Source organism: Carcharodon carcharias, chromosome 18, assembly GCF_017639515.1.
Source record: "Carcharodon carcharias isolate sCarCar2 chromosome 18, sCarCar2.pri, whole genome shotgun sequence".
NCBI lineage: Eukaryota > Metazoa > Chordata > Chondrichthyes > Lamniformes > Lamnidae > Carcharodon > Carcharodon carcharias.
In genome coordinates this window covers 22751291-22774229 of record NC_054484.1, presented here as the reverse complement: position 1 = coordinate 22774229, position 22939 = coordinate 22751291, and the positions used below count along the sequence as shown (strand labels likewise).

Sequence of the window (22939 nt, the reverse complement as noted above, 5' to 3'; positions counted from 1 at the left end):
CAACTGTCATAACCTATAATTTTTAAGTGTTATGTTTGAGATACAATTCTAAATTCAGGAATCAGGCCACCAGTTCTCGAGGTTTTACATTAAACTAAATGAAACATTTTATTAATTTACACAGGTTAAAATATATATACACATGGCTACAAATTACTACCATCATACCTTTTAACAAATTCCCAAACTGCTCTCCATTAAGGCAACAGCAACCCATAGACTTAACCAAACACCAGGCAAAGCATTTTTACCTTATGAATTCAAAATGAGGTTTTCACTTTGGTTCTTGTGGAGGTGGAGGCTTACAGCTGCCATTGATCTTACATTGCCTCTGCCCTGCATGCACAACACTGAAGTTATACCTATCACTGTCTATTGAATATGAATTCTCATTGTATCACCAGCCTCTTCTAATAATAAAACCCCTTTCATAGTACCAATTTTATTAGTAATATAAATATATTGCTTGGTATCTGCTAGCTAGGTGTCAGGTTTCACCCCACCTCTTGAATGCTCTATTCAAAAAATGCAAATACACTATTTCTCTTACATATCAAAACTAGTACCCAGAGACTAGCTGGCTTTAATCCAATTAAGACACATCCACAGACTAAACCTCTAATTTAAAAGAAAAATATTTTCCAGTAATATGATATACATTAATAGCTTCATGACATCCGCCTCCTTATCAGAAAATGAACCATCATAATTCTAAAAGACAGCTTCATTTTAATAACCCATCTCACACGATCTCCTATACTTATTACACTATTACATTACCAGGTACATGCATTAACACAACAATATATATATATATATATATATATATATATACAGAAGTCCTTGGTATCAACAGAAATCGCTCCAGTTCGTTGTCCAGGTATTTTTTTAAATGTTCCATTTTCCTTTAAGCTACAAACTCTTGATGATGCACCTGCGAACAGATTTTCTCTTCCAGCAATATGTGTAGATTAAATGGTTGTAATAATAGACTCCATCTGGAAAGCCTTACACTTTTGTCTCGAAATTTGTCCAAAAACCTCAAACGGTTATGGTTTCTGAGGAATTGTTTGCAACATAAATTTCAAAATGCTGCAATGCTAGCACCAAAGTCAAAGTCTCTTTTTCAATTATTGAATATCTTCTCTGTTATACATTCAGCTTCTGTGAAAAATACCCTATCGGTTTTTCAATTCCAGTGACATCAACTTGTAACAGCACAGCCTCAATGCCTATATCATTTGTGTCAATGGCCAACTTGAATTGCTTGGTAAAATTGGATACTGCCAACACTGGTGTCATAGTTAATACAGTATTCAAACTATCGAATGACTTCTGACACTCCAGTGTCCATCAAAACTTCTTGTTCTTTTTTAATAGTTCAGTCAGTGGAGCAACCACTTGGCTAAAATTTGGTACAAATTTCTGGTAAAACCCACTCATGCCCAGAAATCTCAAAACTTCTCAGTTTGTTGTAGGCATTGGGAAATCCACAATAGCTTTGACTTTTGCATCTCTAGGAGCCACCTTACGATGTCCAATGATATGGCCTATATACGTAACTTATGCTTTAGCAAATTTGCTTTTAGCTAAGTTCATCACCAAATTAGCTTCTTGTAGTCGAGTAAGTAATTCTTCCAGATGCTGTAAATGCTCCTCCCACGCCTAACTGAAAATAATTAGATCATCAAACAAACTGCACAATTGCTTAGACCCACAATTACTTTGTCATTCTTTGAAATGTCGCTGATGCATTCTTCATACCAAATGGTATGACTTTAATCTGATATAGTCCACTTGGCATTACGAAAGCTCATATCTCCTTTGCGCTGTCCAACAATGGTACCTGTCAATATCCTTTTAGCCAGTCAATCTTTGTGATAAATTTCGATTGTCCCACTTTCTCAATGCAATCCTCCATCCATGGTATGGGATATGAATCCGCTTTTGTCACCACATTCACCTTTTGATAGTCCACACAGACTTTGTGCACCATCCGGTTTCGGTACCAGTACAATAGACGAACTCCAGTTACAACAACTAGACTCAGTTCTATCATTTTGAAGCATGAAATCAATTTTTTTTGTACTTGTGATAACTTTTCAAAATTTAATCTATAAGGTTGTTGCCTTAGTGAAGATGATATTCTCATACATACATCATGTAAAGCTAAATGTGTCTTTCCCAACTTATTTCCACAAATAGGTTTGTGTAACTGCAAAAGTTTTTCCAAATCACTTTGACATTTGCTTGGGAGGTTACTCAATATTACATTTAAATTTTCAAGCACCCTCTCATTATCCAATTTGATTGGAGGAAAATCAGTTTCAGAGTCCTACACTTCTACCTCTTTCTCATCATCCACCATCACTAACACCTTTTTGTTCTTCTTCCCTATCAAAGTACTTTTTAAGCATATTTACATGACACACCCTCTGCTTCTTTCTTCTATCTGGAGTATTTATTAAGTCATTTACTTCACTCAATTTCTTTTCAATCCTGTAAGGCCCACTAAATCTTGCATTTAATGAATCACCTAGTACAGGTAACAAAACTAGTACTTTCTTTCCAGAAACAAAACTGCAAATTTTAGCCTTCTTATCTGCTTTCACTTTTATCACTTGCTGTGATATCTTTAAATGTTCCCTAGCCAATTCACATGCTCTGTTCAATCTTTCCCTAAAATTTGATACTTAATCCAGGAGAATAGTTTCTGAATTTTGACCCACTAATTTCTCATGAATCAACTTCAGTGGACCCTTACCTCATGACCAAAAACTAGTTCAAAAGGGCTAAAACCAGTCAATGCATTAGGACCATCTCTAATTGCAAATAACAAAAATGGAATTCTTGTATCCTAATCCTGTGCATCATACTGACAGTACGCTCTTATCATAGTTTTTAAAGTGTGATGCCATCTTTCCAAAGCTCCTTGTGACTCCGGATGATAAGCTGTTGACTTAAACTGTTCTATCCCCAAACTGTTCATTACTTCTTTAAACAGCTGCGAAATGAAATTTGACACCTGACCTGATTGTATTTCTTTAGGTAAACCATATCTTGTAAAAAATTTAATTAACTCCTCCATAATCTTCTTAGTTGTAATATTTATTAAAGGTATCGCTTCAGGAAACCTGGTAGACACATCCATTATTGTCAATAAATACTGATTTCCACTTTTAGTCTTAGGGAGGGTTCCTACACAATCAATCATGAGCCTGGTAAAAGGTTCTTCAAATGCTGGTATTGGGATTAAAGACGCTGACTTAATCACTGTTTGTGGTTTTCCTGCTATTTGTCTTATATAACAGGTTCTACAGAATTTGACTACATCCCTATGCAATCCTGGCCAAAAAAAAAACCCCTCTATATCTTTTCCTGTGTTTTCCTAATTCCTAAATGTCCCCCCATTGGAATTTCATGAACAATCCTTAGAATCTCAATTCTATACTCTAATGGGATAACAATCTGATGCACCTCCCTCCAGCTTTCATTTGCTGAGACATGATCCGACCGCCATTTTCTCATCAAAATACCTTCCCAAAGCTAACATACCGGAATACATTTTGTTTTGGTTTATGAATAAGCTTTTTGATATAACTGTTTTAATTGCAAGTCATTTTTCTGTAACTCCACTAACCTCTGAGTTAATCACTTCAACTGAACTGTGCTGCATTGCTTCCTCCTGATCAGCTAATTGGATTACAACACCTTCTTCTTGCCTTTGAACTGTTTGTTTATCTTGTTCTTCCCTATGGGCCTTTGGTCTCATTATAACACAATCACAATTCCCTTCTGTAACACCTCCCTTGAAAACACTTCTACAGGCTGCTCAACTACCATAGGCATCGCCCACATTTGTGATCGAGCTATATTACCCAGAATAAACTGAATCCCTGCAATGGGCAAGTTTTCCACCACTCCAACTATATCTTCACCTGTCTTCAATTTGCTCTTTAAATTTATCTTCCATAATGGAATAGATTTGGCATCTCCACGAACCCCACTTATTAGTATTTTCTCCTGCAATACTCATTTTGAGCAACAAATATCACTATCTCACAACGTTAAGGATTGACTAGCCCCTGTGTCTCTGAAAATTTTAAGATCTTTACCTACTCCACTCTGTACACATGGAAAGACTTTCCCTTCACATAAAAAATCTTTAAACATCTCTGCAACCTGCTCCCCAGAATTCTCTTGGGTAAACTGTGAACACATTCCCACTTCTTTACCTTTCACTGATAACCCCTGTTTCACCTGTACACAAACCACTGGTTTCTCCTGTGCCTGAACCTCAGAACCCACAATATTTTTACTTCCAGAGTTTTTCTGCACCCCAACAATTCCTACACATTTTCCTGCAATCTCCAACACACCGACTTTGTGTGCCCCACTTAATTACAATGAAAACACCTCAATTTTTGAATGTCACTTCTACCTTCAGCACCTTCCTTTTTATTCTGAGAAAAAAAACTCCCTGGGACCTTCCAGCAACTCCTTCTCTTCCCTGACTACCTGCCTTCCTTTCACCTTCCCACTCTTTATCCTTTTCCAATTTGAAAGGGTGGTAGGAAAAAGGTTTAGGTCTATGAACGAACTTATAATCATCAGCTATCTCTGCTGCTTGTCTTACAGAATCAACCCTCTGTTCCTCTACATGAGTTCTCACTAACGAAGGGTTTGAATCTTTAAATTCTTCCAAAATAATTACTTCCCTAAGAGCTGCATAGTTTGTCCTTTTTTTAATACCCGTATCCACTGGTTAAAATTACTTTGTTTTACTCTTTCAAACTTAATATAAGTTTGCCCAGGCTGTTTTCTCATATTCTTAAATTTCTGCCTGTATGCTTCAGGAACCAACTCATTTACACTCAGTTATGATGACCGATGCAGTTGGTACAGCTAAGTTATTTAAAAATCCTAGGGGGAAACTTTAAACAACTGACATAACCTATAATTTTTAAGTGTTATGTTTGAGATGCAACTCTAAATTCAGGGGTCAGGCCACCAGTTCATGAGGTTTTTTACATTAAACTAAATGAAACATTTTATTAATTTACACAGGTTAAAATATATATACACATGGCTACAAATTACTACCATCATACCTTTTAACAAATTCCCAAACTGCTCTCCATTAAGGCAACAGCAACCCATAGACTTAACCAAACACCAGGCAAAGCATTTTCACCTTACGAATTTAAATGAGGTTCTTTTCACTTTGGTTCTTGTGGAGACAGTTGGAGGCTTACGGCTGCTGTTGATCTCACGTTGCCTCTGCCCTGCACACAACACTGAAGTTATACCTACCACCGTCCATTGAATGTAAATTGTCATTGTATCACTAGCCTCTTCTAACAATAAAATGCTTTTCATAGTACCAATTTTATTAGTAATGTAAATATATTGCTTGGTATCTGCTAGCTAGGTATCAGTTTTCACCCCACTTCTTGAATGCTCTATTCAAAAAATGCAAGTACACTATCTCTCTTACATTTCAAAACTAATACACATCTAAGACATGCTGGCTTTAATCCAATTAAGACATACCCACAGACTAAACCTCTAATTTAAAAGAAAAATATTTTCCAATAATATTATATACTTAATAGCTTCATGACAGTGGGAGTTCCTCAGGGTAGTGTCCTGGGCCCATCCATCTTCAGCTTCTTCATCAGGTGGGGATGTTCACTGATGATTGCACAATATTCAACACCATTTGCAGCTCCTCAGAATCCAAATCATTCCACGTCCATAGGCAACATTCAGCTTGGACCGATAAATGGCAAGCAATATTCACACCACACAGGTGCCAGGCAATGACTATCTCCAACAAAATTGTCTTGCCATCTCCCTTTGACATTCTGAATCCCCCGCTATCAGCATCCTGGGGTTACCATTGACCAGAAACTTAACTGGACCAGCCATATACATACTGTGGGAGCTGGTCACAGGCTTGGAATTCTGCAACGAGTGCTCACTTCCTCCCCAAAGCCTGTCCACCATCTACAAGACACAAGTCTGGAGTGTGATGAAATACTCTCCACTTGCCTCAATGAGTGCAGCTCCAACAACACTCAAGAAGCTTAACACCATCCAGGACAAAGCAGCCCGCTTGATTGGTAGCCCATCCGCCACATTCAACATTCACTCCCTACACCACCAACACACAGTAGCAGCAGTGTGTACCATCTACAGGATGCACTGCAGCAACTCACCAAGGCTCCTTCAACAGCACCTTCCAATTCCACAACCTCTAACTAAAAGGAAAAGGGCAACAGAAGCATGGGGACATCACCACCTGCAAGTTCCCCTCCAAGCCACACACTTCATCCTGACTTGGAAATATATTGCTGTTTCTTCACTGTCGCTGGGTCAAAATCCTGGAACTCCCTTCCTAACAGCACTGTGGATGTAACTACACCATATGGATGCAGGGGTTCAAGAAGACAACTCACCACCACCTTCTCAAGGGCAATTAGGGATGGGCAGTAAATGCTGACCTAGCCCCATACACATTCTGTGAAATAATTTTAACAAGTTAGCGTGCAGGTACAGCAAGCAATTGAGAAAGCAAATGGCATGTTGACCTTTAGAGTACAAGAATAAAGAAGTTTGCTACAATTATACAGGACTTGATGAGACCCCATCCTGAATACTGTGTGCAATTTTGGTCTCCATATTTAAGGAAAGATATACCTACACTGGAGACAGTCCAGCGAAGGTTCATTAGATTGGTCCCTGGGATGAGAGGAATGTCCTGTGATGAGTGGCTAAGTAAATTACCTCCATATTCTCTGAAGTTTCGAAGAATGAGAGATGATCTCATTGAAAGAATCAAGATTATGAAGGGGCTTGACACAGTAATTGCTTTACTGAGCAATTGTTTCTCCTGGCTGGGGAACAAGGGAGCACAATTTCAGGATAAGGGACCAATCATTTAGGACTGAAAGGAGAAATTTCTTTACTTAAAAGGTTGAGAGTTTTGGAATTCTCTAGGCCGGAGGATTGTGGATGTGCTATCACTGAATATATTTAAGGTTGAAATAGACAGATTTTTGGTATCTCAGGGATATGGGAAGCGGGTGGGAAAGTGGAGTTGAAGGCCAAGATCTGTCATGATCATATTGAACGGCGGAGTAGGTTCAATGTGTCAGATGGTCTTCTCCTGCTCCTATTTTTTATGTTATGTTCTTTCCTCCTTCGTCTTCCTCCTCCTCCCTCTCATTCCTGTTTCTCCCCTCCCCCACCCCTCACCTCTATGTGCCTTGTCCTCCTCTTCCACTAGAAAAATAAGTGGGCCATTTAGCTCTTCAAGCCTGTTCTGCCATTCAGAGAGGTTGGTAAATTGATCTGCTACCAACAACAGAGCCACCTTTGCTCCAAATCCCTTCATAACGTTTGGCTACCAAAACTCTATCAAGCTCGTTCTTAAATTAACAATTGATTTGGCGTCAATTGTCATTTTGCAGAAGAGAGCTCCAAAAGTTCTTACCACCCTTTGTCCATAGAAGTATTTCCTGATTTCACCCCTGAAAGATCTAGCCCACTAATCCTCGACTCCTAACCAGCAGAAATAGTTTCTGTCTTTCTACCCCGTTTCCTTAATATCTTGAAAAGCTCGATCTAATCATCTCCTAACCTTTTAAATTCCAGGGAATACAGCCCCAAATTTCCAGGGAATATAACCCCAGGTAATTTAACTCTTGGAGTCGAGGTATCATTCTGCTTAATTGGGGCTGCATCTCTCCAGGGCCAGTATATCCTTCCTGATGTGTGGTGCACAGAGCTGCTCACTATACTCCAGGTGCAATCTAACCAGGACTTTGTACAGCTGAAGCATGACTTCTGCCCCCCTTGTATTCTAGTCCTGAATAAAGGCCAGCTTTGCATCAGCCTTCTTGATTATTTTCTGTACCTGTTCATGACAATTTAGTGATCTGTGCATCTGGATCCCCAGGTCCCCTTGGACCTTTACTGTTCCTAGCTTTTTAGCATTTAGAAAGTATCCTGATATATCCTTTATTAGGTCCAAAGTAGATGACCTCACATTTGCCCACATTGAAATCCATTTACCACATTTCTGCCTATTTACTTAATCTATCAATATCTTGAGTATTGCTGAAAAAGAAACATGTTGAAGCTTTTGGCTTACACTCATCAGGACACTCGCAAGAATATAAATATAAAAAGGAAAGCAACAATTTATACTGTATGTGAAGAAAGTGCTGACTGGTTGGCAAGTGGCGTTACCATTGGGTAACATTTGCTAAATAATCTTCAATGTGCTAAGAATCACACTGACAACAAATTTAGTATTGTCAGTTGGACTCACAATGTGGCTCATTTGTGTGTACTGGAAGCTACATATACGAATACACAGGGGTCTGTTTTTTTGCAGACAGAAAGAACATGTACATACACGTCACCTGTTTCAGCTAAAGAAAATAAGTAACAGACATTCACTGACTCATTCCTTAGGGCAATGCCTTGACCAATCAGGGTCAAGCTGCCTGGTTTAAATTTCAAACAATGCTTGGCAGTTAACAGTCAGTCACCATCAGTGGTGCATTTTCTATGGCAAAGCTACTTGCCAACCAATCAGCACTCTCTTTACATACAGTATAAATTGTTGTTTTCCCTCATATATTGGTATTCTTGTGAGTGTCCTGCTGAGTCCAAGATGAAAAGCTTAGATGTATCTTTTTTCAGCAATACTCAAGTTCTGTGCCACCAAGCGACCATCAATATTTCTGTGGGTTTTTGCTTCCCTCTACATTGCTTCCAATGCTGCCTATCTTTGTGTCATCACCGATTTTGGACATGTGGCTCTCTATCACATAATCTAAGTCATGAATAGTTGAGGCCCCAACACAGATCCTTATGGAACTCCACTTGCCAATCCCCATTATCCTTATTCTGTTTCTTGCCATTCAACCAATTTCCTAACCAGGTCAGTACTTTACCTTCAATTACATGAGCTTCAACTTTAACTAGCAGTCTATTATGAGAAATTTTATCAAATTCCTTCTGGAAATCCATATAACATCCATTGACATTCCCTTGTCTTTAGTCACCTCTTCAAAAAGATTTAATCAGGTGACATTCCGGCCTCTTTCTGACTTCTCATAGAGAAACAGTATGTGGTGAAACGTTTTCATCTTTTAAGTCTATTTTCACATCACCGTAATCCTTTACAGCACCTTCCAAACCGGTAATCTCTACCACCTAGGAGAGCAAGGACAGCAGATGCATGGGAACACCACCACTTGCAATCAAAAACATAAGAAATAGGAGGAGTAGGCCATCCAGCCTCTCAAGCCTACTCCGTCATTCAATAACATGGCAGATCTGATTGTGTCCTTAACTTCATTTTCCTGTCCTCCACTTCCCACCATAACCTTTGACTCCCTTGTCATCAAAAATCATTCTAACTCAGCCTTTGAAATAAAGAGTCACCCAACCTCCTCCATTCTTTGTGGTAGAGAGTTCCAAAGGTAAACGACATTCCGAGAAAATAAATTCCTCCTCATCTTGATCTTAAATGGGAGAAACCCCTTATTCTGAACTGTTCCCCCAGTTCTAGATTCTCCCATGAAGGAAAACATCTTCTCAGCGTCTACCCTGTCAAGACCCTCAGAATCTTATGTTTCAATAAGATCATCTCTCATTCCTCTAAACTCCAATGAATACAGGCCCAACTTGAACAACTATTCCTCATAACACAATCCCTTCATCCCAAGAACTTTGGACTGAGAGCTCTAGGACATATTCTTGTTGAAACTATCCAAGACAATCTCAAGAAATTCACTACCTCTCTGACATATGCTAGTCTACTTATTCCAATCAATATAAAGTTGAAATCCCATTCATTCAAACAGCTCTGCCTTTTCTTCATGCTTGTCTAACCTTCTGCAATTATGGAATCTATCACTTAACAGCTGCTATCGGGAGCCCGTACAGAACTCCCACTCCAGTGTTATATTCTTTAGTCATTACTTCCTCGTAACAAGCTTCCGTTCTCCCTCTTCCCCTCTCGGTCTCCCTCTTCCCCTCCTCTCCCATCTTCCTACCCTCTCCTACCTCCTATTCCCCCCCCATCCCCCTTTCACTCCTCCCTTCCCCCCATACCACTCCAATTCCTCCTTCCCATCTCCCTCATCCCCACTTCCCATTCCCCCTCCCCTCCTCATTATTCCTCCTCTCCTTCCCCTCCTCCCTGCTTTCCTCCTCCACTTCCCCTCCTCTGGTCTTTGCCGTCCTCTCTCCTCACCACCCCCCCCCCCCACCCAAACCCCCACAAACAGCCTACCATTTTCAAAATCCATAGGTCAGCAGTGATGCAAAGCTGCCTGACTGACCTGCGGCCATTGTTTTCTGCAAGCAGTAGAGTTGCCAGCTCTGGTCGGATGTATTCCTGCAGGCTTCACCATATAGCCTCCCATCTCCGATCACCGTGCTCAGTCAACCTTATTTCTCATCTCCAATATTTTTATAACTGATAAATCCAAGTGTTTAAGAGTAATGGACGTCTCCTGCCGCTGGGATCGTTCGGTCCCACTGCATGTCAATGGACTTTTGGCTGGGCCTCCAAATCTCCCGTGTAAATTGGTTCTGCGTCATGTTAAATTATTTATTAAATGCATCACACCGACCTTCTGTAGTTCTACCCATTTACAGGTCTGTCTGTTTATTGTAGACAGTCGCTATCTAATTCCATTAACGTTTACCTTACCGAAATTTAGAAATTTAGTAGCTGTTTTATACTTTCTTTTCGGCAAGGCCAGAAACTCATGGCCAATGTTTTTCTCTTGCTCAATCTCAGCAGGGTGCAGGATATTAACCTTCCATTCTTGGATTCTCCAGGGCAATTCTGGAGGGTTGGCAACCCAAGGTGGCAACTCACCAGCCATTTGTTAAATGAAGCCAAGCACTCAAAATGGCTTCCCATTGGCATTATTAATGTTGTATAAGCTTGGAGCCCAAAAATTGCATGAAAGGAAAATGTACCTCCACATTTCTGGCTGCATATCTAAAGTGATTATGGAAAACTAGGGTGAATTCTGTCAAAAAAACAGAATAAAAGTCTTGAGTTATTAAAAGCCCTTGTGATTGTGAGCAACTTCACATCTCACACCAGCCAGAACTTTACTGGTGAGATACCATACAAACCGCAAAATGCACGTATGGTTTAGCTAAATATAGCTCCAGTGGCTTCTCTTTTTTACTTAGTTCTGTTGAAGGGTCATAAGGACTCAAAACGTCAACTGTACTCTCCTCCGCCAATGCTGTCAGACCTGAGTTTTTCCAGGTATTTCTGTTTCTGTTTTTGCTTCTCTTTAGTGTTTGAGTCAGGCTACACCTGTTGCAACCTCTGACATTTAATTACCAATTTTCAGAATAATGGAGAAAAGTCAGGGACAGATTGAATTGACAGATTGAATTGCAGCTACATAGTGCACTTCATGATGTACAGCCGAAGAAGTACCTTTGAAGTAAAACAGTGTTGAATATGCAGCAGTCAATTTACACATAGCAAACTCCCACAAACTGCAATGCGATAATGACCGGATAATATGCTTTTGTGATGTCAGTTGAGGGATTAATATTAACCAGAACACTGCAGGTAAATTTCCTCTTCTTCTTTGAAATAGTGTCATGCACTCTATTATGCCCACCTGAGAGGGCAGAAGAGGCCTCGGTTTAACATCTCACCTGAAAGACAGCACCTCCGACAGTACAGAACTCCCTCAGGACTGCACTATTCTATCAGCCTTGATTTTGTGCTAAAACTCTCTGGAGTGGGACCTGAACTCACATCCTTCTGACTCAGAGGCTACAAACTAGCCCGAAGCACGTGAAGTGCTTTCCCAAAGAGCTGTCGAGTAGTAAACTTCGCTGTCAGGCTTAATATGGTGAGGACAGGCCCTTAAAGGGGAAGTTGTGGTGGTGGCGGAAAAGTGGACTCGTTGCATATAGTGGCACAGCAGAGACATGTGGACACCAATGCCCTTTTGAGGCAGAGGTTATGCTGCAGGAAATGTACCCAAATGAGTGTGACCCTATTTCAGAGCTCAGTGCTACCCTCCCATAAATGTACAGGTTCAAATACAGAATGAAGATTAGATCAGTTAGCTCATAACAGCAATTATCCAGGCTCCCTGCTGCATGTAAAGTAAAAGCAAGCTGATTTCAGGAAGAAAAAGGTCCTCGTCAACTTTGCATACATTTTGTATGGAACTAATTGAACATGGTGCAAACCTCAGATGAGAGTTCACCATCCTCGGGAAGATACTTAAAGCATTGGATTCAACTGTCACCCTTTTGCACACACTATTTCATTTTTAGATGGTGTTCCTTTCTCGGAGCCAAGGAGCAGCACACAGATGTCTATCTTCTCGGCCTGGGGTGCTCCAGTGTTCTCGGAGAGGGATAGTGGGCCCATAGCCAAGGATGCAGCAAATAAAAGCAAAATACTGTGGATGCTGGAAATCTGGAACAAAAACAAAAATAGCTGGAAAAACTCAGCAGGTCTGACAGCACCTGCGGAGAGGAACACAATTAATGTTTCAAGTCCGTATGACTCTTCTTCAGAACTAAGAAATATAGAAATGAGGTGAGATATAAGCTGGCTGAGGGGGGTGGGACAGGTAGAGCTGGATAGAGGGCCAGTGATAGGTGGCGGCAAAGAAGAGATTGCCAAAGATGTCATAGACAAAAGGACAAAGGGGTGTTAAGGGTGGTGATATTAGCTAAGGAATGTGCTAATGATGACATTAAGGGTAGAAAGCAGGACAAGCAAGTGACAGGTAGCCCGAGTGGGGGTGGGGTGGGGGAAGGGATCAAAATAGGCTAAAAAGTAGAGATAAAACAGTGCATTGAAATAAATTTAAAAATAATGGAAATAGGTGGGAAAAGAAAAATATATTTAAAAAAATAATTATAAATTATTAAAAGCGAGAGTGCGCTCTTTCACATATGCGCACGGAAGAGCTCACATCTCCCTGAGGCTAAGTGCTGCCTCAGGGAGACCGTTGACAGTGTTTTAAATATCAAAAATAGAAAAATCAAAATATTATTAACATGTCCCCCTCATGTGACAATGTCACACGAGATGGGACATGTTAACAAATATGATTGAAACTTTATTATACTTTTTAAAAACGGACATGAAACTTCATCCCGCCGGTGGATGAGGTTTCATGTTTTTTCAGAAGCCCACTGGAGCTCCTGGCCTGCCTGCCAGCCTTAAGGTTGGACGGGCAGGGCCTTTAATTGTTTTAATTACCCTGTCAATGGCCTCAATTGGCCATTGACAGGTCAGAGGGCAGACAGCTGATTTCGCGTCTGCCCGCCTTCCTGAATATTTAAATGGGGCGGGATGATATTGGAGGTTCCTCCCGACATCATCCTGCGTCGGTGAGCAGGCCCCGCCCCCAACTTGTCGACAGAAAAATTCAGGTGATTGTTGTATTGATGTATTTTAATTAATAGATTCTTCATTTGCAACCAGATTTACAGTTTTACCTTTCATAAGCTCCTTCGACACCTTCCAAACCCACAACCACTACCATCCAGAAGGACAAAGGCAGCAGATGGATGGGAACACCACCACCTGGAAGTTCCTCTCCAAGCCACTCACCAGCCTGACTCGGAAATATATCGCCGTTCCTTCACTGACGCTGGGTCAAAATCCTGGAACTCTCTTCCTAACAGCATTGTGGGTGTACCTACACCACTTGGGCTGCAGCGGTTCAAGAAGGTAGCTCACCACCACCTTCTGAAGGACAACTAGGGATGAGCAATAAATGCTGGCCCAGCCAGCGAAGCCCACATCCCGTGAATGAATTTAAAAAATGTTAATATTAAATGTCACTAACCCAGATAGTTGTTAAAGTCTGTCTAGAACAATACTACACTCCCCAGAGCACCTACATTACCCCATAGCTCAACGTCATCTGCAAGTTCAACAATTTACTTCTAGCACCTTCAATGAAATCTTAAAGGAGAATGATATGCTCTAGGAAAATTTTATGAGTATAAAGTGCTTCCATTAGTGGTATATTTTATTTAAACAGCATCTTCTCCTGGATGGCACAGTGGGTAAATGTTCCTACTGTGACTGTGAGGTACAATATCATTTTTCTGCACCAATTCTCCAATGCATTGTGTCCCTGGTTTTATTTAGTCTGTCAGGTTGAAATACATCCCAGTTTGGAAAGATAGAGACATAGTTAGAGGAAGGGGAAAATGATGCAATCATTACATAGTTCCCATTACACATGGCACATAAGTGTTGACTAAAGTGTGAAAACATATCAACAGTACATCCCTCAAGGCAGAGAATGAAATGAAGATATCACATTGTGGTTTGATAACCAACTCATGCTCAATGTCTAGCCTCAGACATGAAGAACTACAACTCCAGTGCCGCCCACAGTACCACACTCTAGTAAAAACCAGCCCACTTTAAGATAGGAGTGGAGAAAATTGTAGGAAAAAATTCTGACTGAAACTATTTCCTTTGCTCTCTGCTACAGACTAAATCTGTCAAATTTACAACTGAGCATCGTTTAAAATGACTATTATTGTAGATTATATTTACATACATCAATGATAGCTTCTTAGTACAACAGCGATGCAGTATTATGGCACATTGACGTGTCAGGTCTCTGCAGTGGAACAGCGCAGGTTGCTCACTTCCTGAGCTGCAGGGAAATGCAGAGGCAAGTATCAGCTCTGCCCACCCCCACCCCACCGTCCCCAACCCCTCAACAACACCCCCCACCCACTCAACAACCCCCCACCCCACTCCACTCAACAGTGGAGCAAATTTTCAAAATACAATCATCTTCTAGCCAGATTCTCTTAGCTGTCAGCTCAAAGTGACACTGACACTGGCTGGCTCGGGAGCAAATCAGGCACTTGCCCTCTCTGATACAGGACATGTCAGGGAAGAGCATCCTTAAAAATGCAGCACACATCAAAGGAAATGTAGCTGTGCTTAAAGAAATATTTTCTCTCATTGGGATGATCATACTTGCATCACTTATATAATAAATTGAATACATAGCTGTCACTGCTGCTGTTCAATACCATCTTTGTTATTCACATCTGCCACATGAATTCTTGTGCAGTTTGATGCTGAATACATAACAAAATGGTTAGAGGTTTGTTATTTCTGAAATCATATTATCTTCTTAGTGAATCATTTAAAAATAACATTCATTCTCTAGTAAATAACTATGTATAAGGCATTCATGGGATTGACTGAGGAGAGGAGAGAAGGAAAGAGCAATAAGTGTCTTGTATCTATTTCCTTATTTAATAGGGTGATTCTGATTTGACATCCTAGGTGAGTAGTGGTGCTCTTATTGAGGATACCATGAGCATGCATTCCAATGGGTGAAGAACCATGGGCTGTTTGCCTGCAATTTCTAGTTATTATCATCAGTAATTTATAGACTACAAGGCAGTATTAAATAAGCCAGGGGAAACATGGTATTGAGAATTCATGATATGACACTCACCAGTGTGACTATCAAGCCATAGCATCGCCACAATATATTTTCTCAGACTTAACCAATAACTACGTCATAGCCTAGAAATTGTTGGTGGCAATATTAACACACAAATGCTTAAAACACTTGGATGACATTTCACTGTCCATTATTACAATGGAGTCATTAAGTATGTTACTGAGAGATGACCTTCCTCCTTCCATCATTGTGGGGAAGTAGTTAACCATATTCGCAAGCTAAGGAAGTCAATGCCTAGATGAACCAGCCTGTGTGAGCCTAGATGTTCACATATTTATACAAGCATGCCAGCCATAACAGATTAACAGATTTCATCTGTTTTGTCTAGTGTAGTGAAAAGTTTGAGAACAATAAATTGGTAAGAACAACTCATGTCTAAAGCCATCCTTCTAAAAATGATCATAAGGCATCGTAAGAGTCTTTGCATTTATGCTGCATCTTACTGAATTGCATCTATTTTCTTGGGCAGTTTCCCACTGAACATGTTCCTAATCTCAATTGCATGAAGCTACCACTGGAGGTTTTAAGATCCAACTAATTTCTATGTGGTGTCTACAAGATCATCACCTATTCACTTCAAGGTTGAATATGATAAAGTAAAATTATAAAGAGGTGTCAAATTATGGAATAGTTCTACAATCATGTTATACTTTTTAAGTAATAATGTTATTGCTGTAATGTATAATTAAGTGTGCTTATATCTTAGAACCAGTGCAAACCAAGGATAGAATAAACTCAGCAGAAGATTGGCAGAAACCACAGGAAAAGGGTGAAAACCTCCCTAACTGCACTTTGGGTGTACCTACACCACATGGACTGTAGCGGTTCAAGATGGCAACTCACTACCACCTTCTCAAACGCAATTAGAGATGGGCAATGAATGCTGGCCAAGCAACACCCATATCTCATGAATGAATAAAGAAAAACAACAGCTCACACTGTTTTTCTGCAGTTTCCGCTGAAGTTACAATGGGAGAACGGGAAAATTCAGTGAAAAAGTTAACCCAAGAGGTTTCTTCATGGAAGCAGAGGGTGAGAGGGTGCTGGGAGAAAGAATCAACAAACTCCTTGCTGTCAGTTCAAAAATAGTGTTGATAAAGGCTTGAACCAAGGTCTTCTGCCTGAACCACACTTGGTTAGATATATTCCACACCACATTAGGAAGGGCATAAGCTGCTTAAGCGTGACTGTTTCCTATGCTTACAAAATATGGAGCCAGATGGGAGGGAGGTGGTGGCTTAGTGTTATTGTTACTGGACTAGTATGCCAGAGACCTAGGGTAATGCTCTGGGGGATTGGGTTCAAACCCCACCATGGTGGATGATGAAATTTAAATCCAATAAAAAAATCTGGAATTAAAAGTCTGACGATGACCATGAAACCACTGCTAATTGTTGTCAAAAATCCATTTGGTTCGCTAAAGTCCTTTCAAGAAGGAAATCTGCCATCCTTACCTAGTCTAGCCTAACGTGACTCCAGACCCACAGCCTTGTGGTTAACTCTTAAATGCCCTCTGAGCAAAGGCAATTAGGGATGGGCAATAAATGCTGGGCTAGCCAGCAATGCCCGCATCCTATGAATGAATTTTTTTAAAAAGTTTGCAGTTGCAATGATTACAAAACCATTAGTAATTATCATCAGTGCAACCATGAAACTGGCAGAAACTTCTGGCGTTTACAGATTCCGTACTTGTGTGGTTAGATACAGAAATCCAGAAGTTGCTGCCAGTGGATTCCTGTTCTTCCACGTGGTGTGGTGCTGATGTACTCCACTTTGGTAGGAGGATCAGATGTGCAGAGTATTTCTTAAATGGTAAGAGGTTAGAAAAAGTGTAGATGTACAAAGGGCCCTGGGTGTCCTCATCAAAAAGTCACTTAAGGCCAACATGCAGGTCCAGCAAGGAATTAGGAAAACCAATGGAATGTTAGCCTTTATCGCAAGAGGATTTGAGTACAGGAGTAGGGAAGCTTTGCTTCAATTGTATAGGACCTTGGTTAGACAGCAACTGGAATAGTGTGTGCAGTTTTGGCCCCCTTAACTTAGGAAGGACATTGTTGCCAGACAGGGAGTGCAGACTTGTTCCCAGGATGGTGGTACTGTCCTATGAAGAGAGACTGGGGAAACTGGGCCTGTATTCTCTAGAGCTTCGAAGAATGAGAGGTGATCTCATTGAAACCTACAAAATTCTTAAAGGGATTGACAGGGTGGATGCAGGCAAGATGTTTTCCCTTGTTGGGGAGTCTAGAACCAGGGGACACAATTTTCAAAATAAGGGGGAAACCACTTAGAACCAAGATGAGGAGTGTTTTTTTTTACTCAGAAGGCTGTGAATCTTTGGAATTCTCTACCCCAGAGGATTATGGAAGCTCAGTCAATGAGTATGTTTAAAATAGAGATTGACAGTTTTTAAACACCAATGATGTAAAGGGATATGGGGATCGTGTGGGGAAAAAGGCATTGAAGTGTATGATCAGCCATGATTGCATTGAATGGTGGAGCAGGCTCAATGGGCTGAATGGCCTACTCCTGCACCTATGTTCCCATCACTTGAACTGATGTAAAATTCCCCTTTAATGCTTCCTATTATGGCAAAGAAAACACTCAAACGAGTTTTTTGTTGAATGAGGTATAACTGGGTTTTTAATGGTATACTAAGTCATAACCATTTCTGAACAGCCTCTCTAGCCCTGAAAAAACTAATTATATATTTGTCGAACACTAGCTTTCTATAATATGATAAAAACTCCATATGTTTTTAATGCAAAAAAATTGTTTTAAAAGTTTATATTTCAGTTTCTACCTTATTTCCATTTATGTGTCCCAATCTTTATTTCACTTTCTGTAAAATTTATTAAAAAGTGAATGATAATCAATGCATTTTAGTTCCTGGTTTGCTGTTTGTGAGACCTCTTCAGTGTGATTGGTTGCATAGCCTGCTTGATGACATCGCTCTTGCTGGATGCTGGATAGCCCCAATATTTGGTGCCAGGATCAAATTAATATTGGGAAAGAGGAAATCCTGCCACATGAGATCACTAGATATTTGTGGGCAGCTTCCTTTGAGTTCAGTGCCATTTCTATGCAGCTGATCGCATAATCGGGCCAAAGTGGCTATAAAGCTATGCTGTTCAAATGTTGGTGTATGCATGCTTAACTCAATCATATAAAGTCTGTATGATTGTTATTTTCGTTGACAACTTGAAGCCATTTAAATAGATTCATGCCTTCAACAAAAACAATTTGCATTTATATATCACTTTTAACAAAGTAAAATGTCACAAAGTGCTTCAAATGTAATCAGACAAAAAGCGTCAGTGCATCACAGAAGGAGGCATTAGAACAGGTAATCAAAAGCTTGGTCAAAGAGCAGAAGAAGGGGAGTTTATAGTTTATTCACAGATGTAAGGGTCAAAGTAGATAAATCCATAGAAACAATATGAGCTCTGTATCTAGTATGTAAGCACAAAAGAAAAAAGTATTTATTCATCATGGGTGCATTTCTTTTTACATAGGTATGACATGCCAAGCACGGAGTTCATACGTTACCACTGAGATACTCTGGGGTTACCGCTTCATGCCTGTTCTGTCATTGGAGGAGGGATTTTATGAAGTCGATTACAACAACTTTCATGAAACCTATGAGACAAAGACCCCGTCTTGTAGCGCCAAAGAAATGGCAGAGATGATCAGCAAGGTGGAGCTGCCCCTTACCTGGTCAGTCTCCACCAAACTCAACGAGGAGGAGGAAGAGGAGGAAGAGGAGGAGGTGCAAGCTGAGGACAAGAGCCACGAAGAGCAAACGGAGCAGAATGGGGAGGTGACAAATTTGGAGAACGAATCCAAAGTGTGAGGTGGAAGAAATGTCTGTTTGCCTCAAGAGAGACAGGAATATCACATTTTTGTGTGTGTAGTGATGATGGAAATCAGGGTGTGAAGCATCCACCTGCCCAACACACTGAAGAATTAGATGTTTGAACAAAATAAAAACATTAAGGAAATGGGGGAAGAAATGGTGGTGAAGGGGGGACATTTCCTGAATTAACAGGGCAGGGTTTGGTTTACTAGGGAATTTTTACTTTCTTAATATAGACACAAAATCTGTGTACAGTATAGAGCTCGACTAAAAAGTCTATCAGCCACAATAGAGTATACGTGTTCAGAAGCTATTTAGAATTCACTGTTTAAAGTGCTGGAACAACAAACTGTCAGCTTTTTAATGCATCCAGCCTTTCAAGTAGCTAGGATTATAAACATATATTTCTAAGGCTCTGCTGTAGAGTGAATGCAGCTAAATGATTCCTTTCTATGTTTCAAAAAAGAAATATATATATAATATATATATTATATATATGTATAAACAGACTGTTCAGGCAGCAACATTATTAGATTCAAATAAGATCTCAGGAAGGTTGCTGGGCAGGTGGAAGATGTTGCACATTTTAAGAGGCTTTGCTATATTTTCACTGAAGCTACCGCAAGAACTATTTTTGGATGTTGTTTACAAGTGGCTTTCTTTTATAAACCTGTCACCCTTTGTAATTTCCAATGTTACTTTCTTTGAAAAGAAAAGTCCAGCATCCATTCAAAGAAAACCACATTAATTAGCAGCTTTTCAGTCTTACGTCCACCCTCCCAAATGACCCAGGTTGGTCTGTTTGACTGTGAAACTCTTATTATGGCAAAAACATCACGACCTGAAGCCCGTGTTTGCCATATTCAGATATCAGTCATCAATGTCGATGTCGCTAAACAGCAAGGAATGTGACAGCATGTAACCTGAATACTGGAAATTGGGAAAGAAGACCAGAATAAACCAGGCTTGTACCTAGTCACCAGGAGACCCTTCATTAAAACTGGCTCATTGACCAAGGCTGTCATCCAAAATATTAACCACTCTTACCCTTTTCAGAAGGAGAAGAACCTGTGTATGTTCAGCATTTTATTTTGTGTTCTTTTTAATTTAAGAATTGAAAGAAGTCATGACAAAACGAGAACATAATCCTATATCATATACAATATGATCTAGGGAATTTTTGAACTTTTATGAGAATGTAGGTAATTTGTATAGAAATTGAGCATTTTAAAACTGAGCGTCAGTTTGACAGGGTGTGACCTAAAACAATCCATTTGAATGAGGGGACGGTGTCAATGAGAGGGGCAATGGAGTGGAAAAGCGGAGCATCCTTTACATTGAAAAATTGCATTGTTGCCTTTTTTTATTCTGCCCTGTACATAACTTTGCGTAGTTCAGTGAATTCAGGGCTGCCATGTTAGCCTAAGATTTGGACCACAGTCCTGTTTTAGAGTGAGCTGTCTAGAGTGTTTGTAAAATATACGCTCAACCAAAAACTTCTTTCCTTAAAGTAGAAATTCACGTTCTCCTGCTTACTTCTCTGTCAATGTGATGGTGCCAGGTTATGGTGCTTCAAAGTTTCCTATAACTTTCAGTATCAAAGCAAATCTCAAACCTTGATTTCAATTTTGTCGTCGGGTTGCCAACTCTCCAGGATTGGCCTGAAGTCTCCAGGCATTGAAGATCAATCAATCTCCAAGACACTGCTATGTGCAACCCTGGAGATATATCATCAGGATATTAAAAAGGATTTTTTTTTTCCATTTTCTTTGAACATTTCTCTTTACCAGGTATAGAAGTAGTGAAAATGGGAAGGCTATTTGGCTGACAGTCAAGCATCATCCAATTGGCTGATGAGTCGTTTTGCTTTTCAGTTGGCGGAGAAAGGCAGTACGTCACAAGGATGGATGTGTTGACTGACTAATGGCTGGACCGTGAGACAAGTCACAGAATCACAGAATATCACAGTGCAGAAGAGGCCCTTCGGCCCATCAAGTCTGCACCGACACGTGAGACACACCTGACCTACCTACCTAATCCCATTTACCAGCACTTGGCCCAGAGCCTTGAATGTTATGACATGCCAAGTGCTCATCCGGGTACTTTTTAAAGAATGTGAGGCAACCCGCCTACATCACCCTCCTAGGCAGTGCATTCCAGACCATCACCACCCTCTGGGTAAAAAAGTTTTTCCTCACATCCCCCCTAAACCTCCTGCCACTCAACTTGAACTTATGCTCCCTTGTGACTGACCCTTCAACTAAGGGGAACAGCTGCACCCTATCCACCCTGTTATCTGATGAAAACTGAGAATAGATTTAATTGCAGTTGGCGACCCTATTTGTAGCTTGCATCAACCCCTCCCCCCCCCACTCCCTTAATCCTCCCTCCATATCCCACCACCTGTCCTCCATCTGCCTCGTTTTATGCTTGGCAAAAGCTGAGTAGTTGTAATTAAGAAAATCAAAAGATACGCAAATAGGTTGGGAAAGCAGAGCTGAAGTGAAAAAGCAACCATGATCTTATTTAATGACAGAGCAGGTTCAAGGGGCCTTATGGCCTGCTCCTCCTCCTCTTTCTCATGTTACATTGACATGCAGGGAGAAACTGCATGCTGCACGTGACTTGACAGTATAGAACCTGCAAGAGTTAATAGTTTTAAAGAATACAGTTTCGATATCACCAGGATTGAAAACAGATTTAACCAGTTGCTGCCAAACCACTGCTTTTTATAACTCAGCAAGTTTCATTCTAGTACTTTTAATCAGACAGATTCGGCAACAGTTTATAGATGAAGGGGATATTTTCTTACCTTAGTTCTTTTTAATTTTGTTATCCAATGATGCTCAAGACGTCCTGAAGCACTTCACTGACAATGAAGTGCTTTTGAAGTGTTGCAAAGTAGGAAATGTGGCAGCTAATTGACGTGGGGCAATTTACCACAACAGCAATGTGATAATGACCAGATAAAGTACTTCTTTGGTGATGCTGGTTGAGGGATGAATAATAATAACCAAGGCACCAGTGAGAACTTGGATGCTCTTCTTCACAATTGCACCACTGGATCTTTTAAGTTCACCTGAGAGGAAGGCAACGCTTTGATTTAATATCTCACCAATAAGAAGACACCTCCAACCATGCAGCACTCCTTCGGCGTTTGACTGCAGAGTCAGCCTAGATTTTATCCTCAAGTTCCTGGAGTGGGACATGAACCTACAACCTTCTGACTCAGAGACAAGAGTGCTACCAACTGAGCCAAGGTTCACATAACTACTGTTCATCCGATCTCTTTATAAAGATGAGTGAACAGCTCTAGTTCACAACTAGGATTATCAACTCTGCCAAAATTGGATGTATTCCTGGTGATTCCCGCATGTGAACGCACCCCCCCCCCCACTGCCCCCACAACCACCCCCCCACCCCCCCCCTCCCCACCCTGGCCCATCTCCTACTACCCCTCCTCCACCACTGGTCAGCAACATGGGCATCTTTTGGCACACTTCCTTCCCAACCAAATCGATAAGCAAACAGACCTTTCATTAAC

The 22939-nt window shown here is 40.5% G+C and overlaps 1 protein-coding gene across 2 annotated transcripts in view; it reads left to right on the top strand.

Annotated features, from left to right (window-relative positions):
• The window catches only part of kcnj6 (potassium inwardly rectifying channel subfamily J member 6), a 44868-nt gene extending 25476 nt beyond the window's left edge, over positions 1–19392 (top strand). The window contains exons 2-3 of one of the 2 annotated variants that reach the window (XM_041211385.1): positions 19055–19308; positions 19339–19392. In XM_041211385.1, coding sequence (XP_041067319.1) covers positions 19055–19308; positions 19339–19392 — 308 coding nt within the window. Of the gene's footprint in view, positions 1–19054 lie in introns of both variants that reach the window. The other variant, XM_041211384.1, reaches the window with a different exon arrangement.
• The last annotated feature ends 3547 nt before the right edge of the window (positions 19393–22939 follow it).